This window comes from Solea senegalensis, linkage group LG1, assembly GCF_019176455.1.
Source record: "Solea senegalensis isolate Sse05_10M linkage group LG1, IFAPA_SoseM_1, whole genome shotgun sequence".
NCBI classification, from domain to species: Eukaryota; Metazoa; Chordata; class Actinopteri; order Pleuronectiformes; family Soleidae; genus Solea; species Solea senegalensis.
Window position 1 is genome coordinate 1254722 of NC_058021.1, and position 14808 is coordinate 1269529.

Below are 14808 nucleotides of genomic sequence, written 5' to 3' on the forward strand. Positions count from 1 at the left end.
TGAGACCATTGCATTATTATTATCATAATATATAATGTATAATATGATCTTACATTATTTCATACTTTATCCTTTTATAAAAGTGAATACTAAAACTAATATTGTATTCCTTTTCGAGAAAGAGAATAATTTACGTTTTTGATTCTTCTCTTTACATGTTCATTTCATATATCATATACATACATATATATGTATATATATTTACATATATATGATATATATGATGTTCAATGTGTGATGGCAAATATATTAAAATGACTAATCATCAGAAGTGAACAGAATCATTGTTTGTGGTTCACAGTGTGAAATGCATGAGAAAAGACACTGAAAGTATCCTGTTCTATCTTTCTCGAACAGCAGGGGGCAGTGTGTACGTTCTGTTCACATGGTGGGATTTGTAAATACAACCCGAGCAGAACCGCAGAGATGTTTCTGGAAGCTGTCGTGTTTTCTGTCTTACTTCTCTGCGTGATATTTATTACTCGGTTATACGTAGTTGTGAAGACTGGATCGAAACATAAACCTGGAGCCAAAGGTCCTGTGGCTGTCCTGGTTGTTGCGGGTTCAGGTAACGTCAGTGAGACTGTCTCACGTTCATGGCTGTCGTTCTCTGTTGCCATTAAGTTTAAGTGGTGCATCAGTAATATTGATATTATATCACATGTGTGTTGTACGTCACGACTCCACAGGCTTCGTGTTAAGTTAAATATGATCTAATATCAGCTGACTTCCGTAGCGTCCATGCTAACAGCCACGTCACGTCACGTTCTGTACTGTACCAAAACACTGGATAGGGGTGTTTTTATTTTTGGTTGGAGACTTTTCCCGGTGCCATTATTATTTTTGACGTTTTTCACATAAACGTTTCTCTTTCTTACGTCAACAATCCTGTAATTAATGAAGCAAAGGTAGCATTCTGGAGCCACGAGTGATAAATCTCGTGGGTTAAAGGCCTCTCTTCCTCTGGTAGGACTGTACCACGTAGGAGAGGCTGTGGGTGGAGGGATCAACCTCAGGCAAAACAACACTCACTCACAATTAACAATAATAATAACTATAAATAAATAATATAATCATATCGAGCAAATAGTAATACACGTATTTTATTATTATCATAATTATTATGAATAAGGATGGCAATTATAATAATGATAACACTACAGCACTTTTCAAAATAAGGTTTCAAAGTGCTTTACAAAGTAAAAAAAACAAACAAATATATACAATTGTGCAATAAAACAATATTCCTGAAATAATGGTATCACACAAATACAAACAAGCTTACTCTTAAACCATGCTCAGGTAATTTTTAAAGGCGTTTATTAAACAATGTGTTTTGAGATCCAAGTGTTTTGAGAAAAGCCCCAAAAGCAGTAGAATGAGTTGTTGGTCATACCAATACTCTTAAAACATTTACTGTTTGTGCTTTAAAGTGTGTTTTAATAATAGACCCAGACTTTTCATCCTCATTATCTTTGTGCTGTGCAGACAAAAGTCTAATTGAAAAAATCAGCAGTATCCTGACCAAAATGATTGTGATTCACAATATTATTTGGATAATATCTGCTATAAAATCTTATTTTTCACTTAATAATTTAGTTTAAGTGAAAAACACACACAGTCTTCCACTTGTGGCACTTCAAAATAAATCCCTAGGACTGTATGTTGGTGAGACAGCATTTCTAAACACTCATTTGAAGTGTTATTAATTCCCCCATTCATGTTTATTTCAATGATGAGATGATGAAGTTGATGAAATTTCTTACATCTACCCATATAGTTGTTTTCTATCCCATCTGAGGTGTTGTGTTATTGACAGTATGTCTCGTGGATGTTGCAGGTGGCCACACTACAGAGATTCTGCGGCTGTTGGAGAGCCTGTCTGCAGCTTACACACCTCGACACTATGTTATTGCTGACACTGACCGCATGAGTGAGGAGAAAATCTACGCATTTGAAAGCTCCAAAGGACAGTCCCAGTCCCAGTCACAGTCCCAGTCCCAGTCACAGGTAAGTCATTCCAGGTCACACCAGAGAAGGTTGTCAGAGCGCTGTCTTAGTTTGTTTAGGTTAAGGCCTGTCAATTACTTTTGTTCCAATTAAACATTTTCACATTACTTAATAAATATGTCTCACCTTTAAGGCCACGTTTGGCTATTAATATATTTTACTGTGTTTTAATATTATCTGTATACTGAAATCCTTTAAAGCCAGCCTGTGTATCATTTCATTTGTCATTAAGTTCTAAATCTGATTTCTACATGAAAATGATCAGTCATACCTTCTCTGTGTCATAGAAAATAAATGACAGCATATTTGTTCATGTGGCCTGGTATAATAATATATTTGTTTGTATAAGATTAGTGTTTATTATATAATAGATGTTCAATTTTAAAATAAAGGAAGTATGTGAAAAGTAAACAAATAAAAAAATGTAGCTTAACAAAAACTATTGACAGGCCTTATTTCAGCCATTTCCCTGGATTCTCTCTGATTTGACATGAAATGTCCCGGGTGGTGTAGGAATGGTGCTTTGAAACATATAAGTACAAATATTACGTGTTGCTCAGCCGGTCATTTGACACAAACAGTCCTGCCATGTTTACACTGTTGTTGTTTGTGTTCTTACTGCAAATAGTTGGACTATTTAAAAAAGGAGTGAAAGTGGAAACCTGCTGCACTGACAGTAGAAGTAGAAATAGAAGTAGTACTACATACTACTACTACAAACTAGTTTATGATCCTTACTGAACAAATATTTAACACAGGCTATCAGCTGATAAATGTATAATGAAGTGCATTGTAAAAATGCACCAGCAGGTGGCGTGCAAACACTTCTTAATAGTTAGAAAAACTTTCATTGTGAGATTCAGATTCACAGCAAATCTTTCCTTTTTATGATTTTTATTTTATTTTTTTCAAACTGGTCTCCTGTTCATCAAATAACTTTATGTTAATGTTGACAGCTTCAGACTTGGCAGGTGAATTATTTAGGGCGTCATTTCTGATTTGACATTGTTTGGAAAAGAAATATTAAGAGATCTTATGTTACGTTCTTTGGAGCTTTAGTGAATCCTTAAGTTTACTTACTTCCTTTAGAAAAAAAACCACACACACACACACACACACACACACTCAAAATGCACACAAGAGGCACATAGTGAATGGGTACTGCACTAGTTTTAAAGAAAATCAATTCCTGCATCCACCCCTCAATCAGATCTGCTCCAAATGTTAATAGTTTTTTCTTGTCCCATACCTCACTAAGTAATTCTAGTAATTTCTGCATAATCCTGCCTAAACACGACAGACAGACAGACAGACAGACAGATAGACATAGTTTTTCTCTTTGACACAGTACATTTTTTGAAAGGTTTACAGTAGAGATACAGGAGAGGCAGCAAAGGCTAAAGCAGTGTCTATGAATTTTTCCAGAAAGACACATTACACTGAAAGTATTGGTCTGGAAGCAGAAATCTCAGATAATTTAAACATATTAACATGGCTACATACCACGGAATATAAACTAGGGATTTACTAGTTAAATACTTGAGTATTTCATTATTTGCATGATAATAAAAAGTTAATCAGTTACCATGACTTTTCAAAACATATTAAAAATTCATTCAAAACATATTTTATCAATGCTTACATGAATATAACAACTTCTAGTCCAGTGACTACCGGATTTGTGGTGCATCTGTTATCACGAGGTGGTATTTAGTGACAGGACTTTATGTGTGTTTGCTGAAGTGATGAAATTTAAGAGATGTCTTGAATGCATCTTGAAGCTGCTCCTCTGAGCTCAACATGATGTGAGTTCCAAAGTACTGGAGTTTAGAATATCCGAATATTCTAAACTTCTAAATATTTAGAATTAAATTCTCAATTCTAAATATTTCGATACCATAAATATGAGTGTATGTGTTGTTTTTAGTCTGGAATTCCAGACTTTGTCTGGAGATCTAGTTCTGGACATTCTCCACAGTTTTTCCTTCACATGTGATGAACGCAGCAGAAGATTGTCCGAGTCAGCACAAACATCAGACAAAGAGTGACGCCGTCTGGGTCCAGCAGGAAGTAGGCCCACTGGCTTGCTGTGAATAATCCAAAAACCTTTTTCTCTGCTGCGTTCCCATCTGAGTTTACTCTGACTTTATCTAGAATGGAAGGAGAATTTCTGGAAAATGACCAGAGCATCTTTTGCAGACATTTGGACAATCTTCAGAGAACGTCCAGACTTGAGTGCGTGTCTGAAAGCAGCTTGTGTAATACTGTTTGTCAGTGTTGTATTCCGTGCGGACACGTCTCTGAGCAGCTGAGATATAAACATGTACTCGTTCCCCAGTTCACCATCTGTCGGATCCCACGGAGTCGGGAGGTGCATCAGTCCTGGAGTTCGTCCGTGGTCAGTACGCTGAAGGCCCTGCAGCACTCGCTCCCTCTGGTGTTCACACTCAGACCCGACATGGTGAGTGAATACAAACACACATGTATACACAATGACTAAGAGGGTGATTTACGAGTCAATGTGCAGTGTGATACAGCACTCAAACTAGATTGATTGTGGTGAGTAAGCTAACATACAGTCCTAGTGATTAATATTGAAGTGCTGCAAAGAGCCTGTATCTTTCCAGTCACTGCAGAAACCTTGTGATTTATTATTTAATGTTCCTTTTGTTAACATTTTTCTAAGTAAGTGTTGTTTTTTTGTAAGATTAGTAACATTGATTCATCTGTTTCTTTTGCAAAAGTAAAAGTAAGGTAAAGGGATTTCAGTGTTTTTTAGTTTAAATCATATTTTACTTTTATTTCAATGGTGAATTTTCTCCTCTTCACATATTATATCAAATAGAAAATTGTGGTTGAAACGAGAAAATTGTATAGGTGTGTGTGTGTGTATAAAAAACTCCTCTTAAAATTAAAGTGTGTTTAAAAGGTGAAAATGTTGCTTTATTATTAGCAGACTGTTATTAGGGCCACATGTAAAAAATAAATAAATAAATTAATTAATTAATATGCTGTTTTAATTTTCTTTCTTTCTTTCATTCATTCATTCATTTGTTTTACTTGTGGCCCTAATACTCTTCCATAAAAGAGTGAGTGATCCACCATGAAAGATTGGAAAAAGAAATTGCTTTCATTACAGCTACTCCAACAAAGCACAGAAAATAAAAGAAATTCACTACCTACAAAAACTAAGTATACTAGTTTGTATAGGTATAGAGCGAGTATAGAGAAGAATATTAATTATATACAATAAAAGTACTTAAATCTATGACATCATGTCACAAGCGTAGCCATATGCTGTGAACGTTTGTAACATTCACATATTTACAACTCGGCACAGCGCTTGGTTTTATTGTGACCAAAGTGAAAGACAGAGTAGTAATCACTGACGACTAACATTGTTTTTTTTATATTCCCTCAACTCATTACTCCACATCGAACTTGCAGATTCAGGTCTCACGTGTGATACTTAAACCAATCCTGGGTTACACCTGATCAGCCCTTGATAAAAACGATCGTAATTTGAATACCACAGCTCCATGTACAGTATTCGTGAACATTTTCTTTTCAATTAAATCATTAAAACAACATTTTTTAACGTCTTCTGACATTTTATGGACCAAACGATTACTCAATTAATCGACAGACTAATCGATCGTGAAAATAATCGTTTGTTGCAGCTCTAATGTTAATTGCCTTTTTTAGTGGGTAAGAAACTCCAAGGTATTCCTGCAAAAGTGTCTCTACCCTGCACTCACAGCTATATGCAGATTACACACAAATACAAAGAAATTCTTCCTCATTAAAACACACAATGCTGACATTTAACTTGTGTTTCATAAGAAGGTCATGCTCATTGAATTACACAGCATGCGTCTCAATAACAGATGGGTTTCTGAAAGATATTCCAATTCACGGAAAAGCAAATTAGATTTCTAATTCTGAAGCAGAACATTGAATCATTGCAGAATCACATTGTTTCTGTTCAGACTAAGACCGCGCCAACATTGCATGACTTTGATGGTCATTGAATTTCAGTGCTGTTTACATAGATTTCTTTTTAGTTGTTGTCACAGACCGAGCTCACAGAAACACAAAATACAGGAATCAGTGCATATGTGATTTTATTTATTATTAAAACTAATGTACATCTGGTTTTTAGAATTCAGAGTCCTCTATAAATGTGATGACTCATCTATGAAGACTAGACCATAGTCTGACATTAAAGGGATAGGTCATACATTTCATGAGGCACATCGTCCGCTTGTCTAATAAAATCTATGCCAGTTAAGGTGTATGATATCTTAAGAATATGTTCATCTCATTTTAATTGAATAATTGTATTCTTTGCTTTAAATCTTTTAATGGATTAGCACCACCGTACATGGCTGAGCTTTTAAAACCCTGTGTTCCCTCGAGCAGCTCTCAGTCATCCTCAGTGCACACATGAAAACTTGGATTAGATATCGCTGTCTTTCATTCACTTAAGTCCATATGGAAAATCTGTATTTTTAACTTTTTGTGACTTAAGTTCAGTCCAAATCAGATGTTTCAAAAACTAAAGTCCCAAAACATCACATTTGAACCGACTAATGTAGGTCGCAGTGGATCAACAGCTTGTGTGCGCCATTGACGTAAAGGTGTTGTTTATCTCTATAGACTTTGGAATGGAGGATGAGCCGTTTTCTAAGTGACACAAACTTCATTTTTAAGTTGGAAAAGTCTGTCTTAGACTGGTGAACAGTTTCTTACGATATCAGGGATTTTGTTTTTGGTAGTTTTGTCTGAATGTGTTCAGTGCCTCACACACCTACACTTCCAAACAAGTGTAGGTGTATTTATTACAGCGGTTCTTGTAAATGGGTCAAGGCTATTGTAGACAAAAGCATGTTAGTTACCTCAGACTACAGTGATATAAACAGTAGATAATATGGAGGATGTGTCCTCATGTGGCCAAATCAATGGAGCCTGTGAGGCTGAAAGCGTACACCAGCTGTCGTGGATAATAGAGACACAGAGTGACACATTTACAGGCAGGTGTTTGTGTGAGGCAGCTGTGTAAACCAGGTCACACATCAAACACAAGCTTCATCACTCGTCTCTCCCTCTATCTCTGTCGTTCACACACTGGTCAGGCTGCAGTTGTACACTCATCATCAGTGTGCTGTCTGTGGCTCAGGAGGAAGATGACACTCAACACAGAGACCGTCCTCCTCTCTGCTTTCACTGAAATCCCCTCTCTTGTGTCCAGTGTTACCAGAACAGTGATGAACAGTGATGTGATGGCATACCATCCAGCCACCAGCTGCCTTTATCAATCCACCACATGATTTTCAGCAGACTCATGATGTTGACTAATGATGGCTGATGTTCTTATTCCAGCAGTGAGATTTAAAATCCCACAACACTCTGTGTAAATGTAATGTAACATTACATAGATAGATACGATAGATAGATGGATAGATAGACAGATCGATCAAATGTTGTGGGATACTAGAATAGTTTCCGCTAGATTTACTGATATTGTGCAAACACTCTAGATTATTTATATCGTCACCCATTCACTCCCACTCTGTGGGGTGGAGTAATTATTAAAACACCACGTTAGGTGTTTAAATAAGTCCTTTAAAGCTGCTATTGTCGCAGCAGTGTCACAGATGAAGTGTTTACATCGCAAATCTAGTTGTGTTAACTATGGTGTAAGAAATGATGTCACTGTAATAAAGCTGCTGATTATAGGATTATATGTGAGTGTAAATCCAGTGCCTGGAAGTGTGTGCGTGTGTGTGTGCGTGTGTGTGTGTGTCGGAAAATGAGATCTCCAGAGTTCCATTCACTGCTGCCAGAGAGAACTTATGGTCAAGTGGTAAAATCTGCTGCTGTTCAAATATGAATGACTTTTATTTGCTGCACATGCAGAAAATAAACACATCTCTAAACTGACCAAGCGCAAGGTGTTTAATCCTGTCTGAACTGCGTCATCTTTGCGTGCCAAAAAACTCTTTTATGTGACAAAGATGCAGACACATGTGCAGAGAGAGAGAGACACGGAGAGAGAGACACGGAGAGAGAGACATGGAGAGAGAGACACAGAGAGAGAGACACACAGGGAGAGAGACACGGAGAGACATGGAGAGACATGGAGAGAGAGACACACAGAGAGAGAGACACGGAGAGAGAGAGAGAGACGGGAGAGTACAGAGAGAGAGATGGAGAGACATGGAGAGAGAGACACAGAGAGAGAGACACACAGGGAGAGAGAGAGACACGGAGGGAGAGAGACATGGAGAGAGAGAGAGAGAGAGAGAGAATGTGCAGTGGAGTTGTGTGATGACTTCTCCAGACTTCAGAGCTGCACTGTCTGGTTTCCTGTAAGTCTCTCAGCCTCCCCCCTTCAGCCCAGAGGCCACTTTATTCATCTCAGGCTCCTCCCCCATCCATGTGTCTGACTCAGTGTCACTGCTGCCTCCTACACACACTTGAAACCCAGGTTTAAAATGGAGTTTTGAGCAGTATCACTGTTGCAGAGGATGGACGTGCTGCCGTCTTCTTTGTCTGCGTCGTTTTTGCACACAAACAACGATGTGATGTGCTTCCATCTTCCAACACTTACGCTGCATTCCATTTGTAGTCAGAACTGAATTTCTGAGGTCAGGGGGGCGTTCCTGAAGAGGGAACGCCCCCCTGACCTTGGATTTTTAACTCGGAAAGTCTGAGCAACCTCACATACCATTCAAACTGTGCTACTTTTAGCATTAAATCTGTTGTAGAAAATGTGGAAAAGTGTTTTTCAGTCCTGGAAATGATGACGTCACAAACACAATAATTAAGTTTAAATGATTTATTTGTTATATGGAGCGATTAAGAAGCTGTTTTAATTCTTTAAAAAACTCACTGATTATCTAAATGGTTGACAATTAATTTAGTAATTGATTAATAATCGAGTAATTGTTTCAGCCCTACTATAGGTTTTATCTATAAATGTTTGGTGCAAAGTTTACTTTTAAGAAATTTTTGCAGTGCTTTGTGTGATCTTTGTCAGTTTTTTAAGCATCTATTTCTCTTCCCCCCGTTCTTCGCTCTGATGAACCGTTGCCGTATTCCTGTTCAGGTTTCATCATCAATACAAGATGATCTTGTATTGATGATGAGACGGTGGCGCCACTGCACAGAGCCTTCTCCAGCACATCCCAAAGATTCTCAGTGGGGTTCAGGTCTGGACTCTGTGGTGAAAATGATGTCTCACGCTCCCTGAACTGCTCTTTCACAATTTGAGCCTGATGAATCCTGGCATTGTCATCTTGGGAACATGCTCGTGCCATCAGGGAAGAATAAATCCATTGATGGAATAATCTGGTCATTCAGTATATTGAGGTGGTCAGCTGACCTCAGAATGTTGCTGAACCGAGACCAGACCAACTGCAGCCACCCCAGATCATAGCACCGCCCCCACAGGCGTGTACAGTAGGCACTAGGCATGATGGGTGCATCGCTTCATCAGTTAAATCCAGGTGGTGACTGGTATGGTTTTAAATCTGGACTTAATCTGGCGCTGGTTCAACCAAAGAGCACGAGTCACAGCTCTTGTTCCTGCTGTAGACTAGTTTACTGTATTTGAGGATTTTCAAAGGCCTTAAGAGATGTTTGTTCATCTTGACGAGAGTCCCATGAAGCTCAGGGTTGAGTTGTGCTGTGGTTTAACACCTTTCCAGCTTTTTGGAGGGGAACATTGTTGCTCTCATGAACGTCACTGTTATTACAAGAATATTCTTGTTACTGTTTGTTTGGTCTCTGGGAAATGACCCAACCTGAGTTAGTGTTACCTAGAGAACTGTTAACGTGGTTACAGTGTGTCTGTGCAGTGACGGTGCCGCACACGTACAAAGCTCAGCCAGTATGACCAAACTCTAAATATTTGTCATTTAACAAGTTAATAAAAAGAAATCATTAACACAGCGGTCAGTCACCAACACTCACTAACGCTCTGCTAAAGACAAAACATACAGCACATGTACTTTTACTTGTTTTCATACATCCAAGGGAACATGTAATCACTTGCTCTTTCATTATTTTGCTCTAACTTGTCCTTTTCCCCGCAGAAACATCACGGTTTATCTTTCTGCAGCTGTAACAATTTACAATCTACAAGCACACATTGCATCGAAACTGGCCGCTAACATGTTTGCACACTTGTGTAGCATCAGGCCACACGTCTGTACAAAGGTCATTTTCTATCTCACTGTGCGTCTCCAGCTGTAACCTTCATGATAATGTCAGTCAGCGTCTCCGTGTCTCATGGTCAGATTGTCTCTGTCTGTGGGACTGAGCTGATGTAGGAGAACGTTGAACGTGACGGTCGCTCCCTGCACACAGCCTGTCCCTCCATCACTGCAGCTCTTCATAGTTCCAATTAATCTACTAATACATGTTTCAAATCAGGTGAAATTCAGCAACATCCTCTGCTCTGGGAGCTGGGGGCGTGTCCACTGGAGGAGTTGTGTCCTCACACACACACACACACTTGTATGCATCAGTGGGGAGCCAAACCCACACACTTTGTATCGAATATTAACTTAAACACAACTGTTTCAAACATGCAGAGAAGCAACATTCTGGCCGCAGTTTAACGACATAATAATCAGTCCTGCTGTCTCCGCCTCTTCCTCTCTATCAGTGCAGCCTCGCACACGTTTTCAAGACAAAGACACAACTACCGATCATTTGTGTCATTGAGCCTTAATTTAAGACACGCCTAAAACCTCCTGAACAGAAGAGAGAGAAACTGTTTTTATTCTTGACTTTTTTTACATGTTCTCTGCTACTATTTTCTAACATACATAATGTGTGAAGATGAGAATCTCTGCATTTGCTTCAGGTGTGGTGGTGTTAGTTACTGACACATAATCAGCACTGACTGTGCAGAAAGGTTCATCTAATGAACTCTATGCCAGTTTAAGTCTATGATATCTTCACAATATATTGACTACTTTAGGCTTTTTTGAGCGGACATTCTAACTTGGTGTTGATCCTCTGCTGCCTCCGTCAGAAAGTTCAAATATCTTCCTACAGATTTACCTCAGTGACAGGAAGACGAGGCAGCAGTAGACCAGCAGCTCCTGTGTCAGCTCTAAACACTGAAGTTTCTACTCAAAATTGTTGTGTAATAGCAAGAACCAACACATATTCCATTAGGTAAGACTTTTGTTAAAAAAATCTATTTTTCTTTGAGTCCAGCCATGTTTTCACTGAGCGCGAGCAGCAGTGTCTGAAGCTGTTTCTCTGTGCAGTTATTTTTTAAACTGTAATGAACCTGATAAACTATCACTTCTACAGAAATGAAACACATTGATGTGACAATGGCAAACATATTCCTGTGTCGTGCTGTAGACGCTGCCTCAGTGTGTGTGTGTGTGTGTGTGTGTCACTTCCTGGATATACACTCATCTCTCTCTCTCTCGCTGTGTTGTTTCAGGTGCTGTGTAACGGCCCGGGGACCTGTGTTCCCCTGTGTGCAGCAGGACTCCTGCTTGGAATTCTGGGAATAAAGAGAGTGCTTATTGTTTATGTTGAAAGTATTTGCCGGGTGCATTCACTGTCTCTGACGGGGAGGATCCTCTACCCTCTATCAGACTATTTCTTTGTGCAGTGGTCCTCTCTGAGGGACAGATACCCCAAATCCATTTTCCTCGGAAGAATAGTGTGAAAATAACATGAATAAATACAATTTTGTTTTCTCTACCTGGCGTGTCATTTAATACAAGGTGCTGAGTCTAACACCTTCAAAGTACCCTGTACTTATTTTTAATGATGTATACATATACATACATATATATATATACATATATATATATGTATGTATATATATATATATATATATATACATAATAGATATTCTAGTTCTTTTAACCCAATCTTTAATTAAAGTGGCACAAATTCTGTTTTGGGTTATGGCCCGTGATCCTAAAGCAAAGGAAATTAGTATATTTAATCCCAAACTGCAGATCATCACTACTGTACTACTGTATTTAGAATCACTCCAAACGTCACTGTTTTCCTGTAGATTATACAACAACGTCTCTCTAGAATAAAAGAAATGCCTATAAAACCGCTCTAGATTTCACTTACACACACTTTAGTGACACTGAACTTTATTATGGTGACGAACTTGAACATTTACTTTAAAGCCGTTTCATTGTGTTCGTGGTCCTCACACAGATGAAAACCAGCTTGTAGCCGATTGTTGAATTGACTTGACTTAACTTAACACTAACAATAACGTGTTGACCACGTCCTCGGCTCCACAGCACAGATTACAGATTTGACTGTTTTTCTCCTTGAATCCAGTGATTTTGATCAGAATTGTACTGATAAAATACTGATGATTACTGGTGTGTTTAACATGTTACTTTACACCGAGCACAAGAGGAATATGCTGCTCCGTCCACGGCCGGTTGAGACTAATCCTCTATTCTCTCTGCTCAGTCATGTGGCCTCTTCACTGACAGCAGCGACTGTGTTGGCAACTTCCTCTTTGTTATCGTCCTCATTAACAGCATTCTGCAGTAGGGTGTGTTTTGGCCCTTGCAGGAGGGTAGCTAGGGGTGACCCCTGGCAGCCCCCACCCTCCGATACGCTCACTCCTGTTCAGTGTGAAAACAACGACGCGGTTCAGTTTTTCTCCGGCTGAATTGATGGAGATGTTGCTGAGGTGAGGGACGTCATCCTGCTGCCGTGCTTATAATCAGAGCCTCTCACCGCTCTCTTCAGAACATCTGGGACTGCAGAGGGACCTCACCCACTTCAGAGATTTACATTTTCCACAAACCAAAAGATTTTGACAATATTAAAGTGAAAGCTCCGGTTTTCTGAGTGTGGTTGTCTGAGGTGCCGCCATTGCTGCGGTGGCGTCTCCCTCCTGTATACGTGTGATTGAGTGGGAGTGGTCATAAAACGTGTGCATCTCTACTTTTACCTGTACTTTTTATGCAGCATTAATTTTGACAACGATGTCGAGGAAGTCGGGAAGAACCTGCGAAATTCTCGGCTGCTCCAACAGTCGTGGGAAACTTCAAATTTGGATATAAGCTTGACCTTTGCATGTCTTGAAAACATGGCTGCCATGCAGGGACACAAACAAGAACTTCTATCCCAAAATCTAACCCAGCTAAATCTACACAGTTCATATTGAAGCATCGCATTCACTTATTCACTAATAAAGTGTATTGTTCAATTCAGATCATTTTTCCTGATTGATTTTGATTCTTTGTACTTTGTACTGTGAGAAAGTAACTGTAACTGTGACTGTAACTGTGTTACAGTTACTTTCTCCTGCAGCACAGTTCATGGAGAAAGTCTGTGTTTTAGTTCAGCGCACGTCTGCTGCTGTCACTGTGGTAAATCTGAATGAAGGATTTCTAACAAACTAGTCACTGATTTTCAGTATGACACAAACTGAAGTTTGCCGTTGTAAAGGTTGTTTGACAGTGACATAAAGTTCTTTTATTTGATTATTTTCCACATATTCGTGTACATACAGAATTGGCACATTTGTCTTGAGCAGCTTATCACACAGAACATTTAGTGGTTGTGTCAGTACAGTACTGCCATTTTAAAGTGGCGTCACACTTCCACCACGTTAACAATCATCTCATTGTTCACAAATGTGATGTAAAATTGTCTTTATCTAAAGTCATTTATTTAAAAAAACTCTTTTTTTGACTGGCTGCGTGAGACCATAAGAAAGGGTTTAGTTTTAAATGTTGTGTTTCAGTCAGCGAAGCATTGTCAGCGCTCTATTTTGCTTTCTTTGTGCTGAGTTTCCTGTTCCTGGAGGGAGAACTGGACAGGAAGAAACGCTGAAACAACTTGTTGAACCAGACCAAAGATGAGGCCGAGGGAAGAGCTTTAGTCTGACATCTGGGGCTATTTATAGACACGCTGGACCTCTGAGTATCCATGGAAAAGAAACACACCTGCGGCTGCAGTGCATGATCAGAGAAGACCACTCAATGCCTTACACACACACACACAGTCTTCAGAGAACATTACATTTACTCTGAGACTTAATCTAACCCTAATCTAACCTTAATCTAACCCTGACCTTCATCCTAACCATACAACTTTGCCTTTACCTTAAAATGTAACGTCATGGAGACTTGTGTGTGTCCTCATATGGAAGACAAGTCCCCATAATGACGGATACTCACACACACACACACGTCAGTTTATTCAACACTCGATACATTACTAACAATGAAAACCTGTCATGTGTCATGTGATGATGGCTCACAGTATAACATGGTCATGGCTGCCAGAGAGACAAAAGGAAAGACTGATAAATAAAAAGTCTATGGTGTCTTAACACTGTATACTGTTTGCTGTAGAACAACACGATTTATCACTAACTGAAGGCGACATAGATTCTCCAGCACACATGGACAAGTGTTAAAAGTTGCTCAATGTTACGTACTGTACCTTTAGCTTGTGTGTGAGGCTTGTTCTAGGTGCAGTGAACACACACAGCACAATCCTGTGTCAGTGTCTCATACAACCACACACACAAAAGTCTAAACTACAAACAAGCAGCCGAACACTTGTGTTGCCTTCCTGGGTTTTCCCATAAATGTTCAGAGGAGTCGAGGTCACGTGAGAGCAGGAAAGTTCAGGACTTCTTGATCTTCTTACAAAGCTTCATTGCCAGCACTCACAAACTCATGGTGGATCATCATGAATGTGGAAATATTCCTCACATTTTATGTGCATGATGTTTAGTTGCATGTGACACAAGAGGGCGCCTTT

At 39.2% G+C, this 14808-nt stretch overlaps 1 protein-coding gene across 1 annotated transcript; it reads left to right on the plus strand.

Annotated features, from left to right (window-relative positions):
• The first annotated feature begins 363 nt into the window (after nucleotides 1-363).
• alg14 (ALG14 UDP-N-acetylglucosaminyltransferase subunit) lies at nucleotides 364-11748 on the plus strand. Its single transcript, XM_044035143.1, has 4 exons — nucleotides 364-568; nucleotides 1841-2010; nucleotides 4349-4471; nucleotides 11483-11748. Exons 1-4 carry the CDS (start codon nucleotides 427-429, stop codon nucleotides 11711-11713), a joined length of 666 nt encoding a protein of 221 aa, XP_043891078.1. The 5' UTR covers nucleotides 364-426; the 3' UTR covers nucleotides 11714-11748.
• The last annotated feature ends 3060 nt before the right edge of the window (nucleotides 11749-14808 follow it).

What these genes read in the sequence shown, in the direction of transcription:
- alg14 (XM_044035143.1), top strand. Translation starts at nt 427, where the DNA reads ATGTTTCTGGAAGCTGTCGTGTTTTCTGTCTTACTTCTCTGCGTGATA. An exon ending in CCTGGTTGTTGCGGGTTCAG is followed by an intron (nt 569 to 1,840) that starts GTAACGTCAGTG and finishes TGGATGTTGCAG; the next exon opens with GTGGCCACACTACAGAGATT. An exon ending in TCACACTCAGACCCGACATG is followed by an intron (nt 4,472 to 11,482) that starts GTGAGTGAATAC and finishes GTGTTGTTTCAG; the next exon opens with GTGCTGTGTAACGGCCCGGG.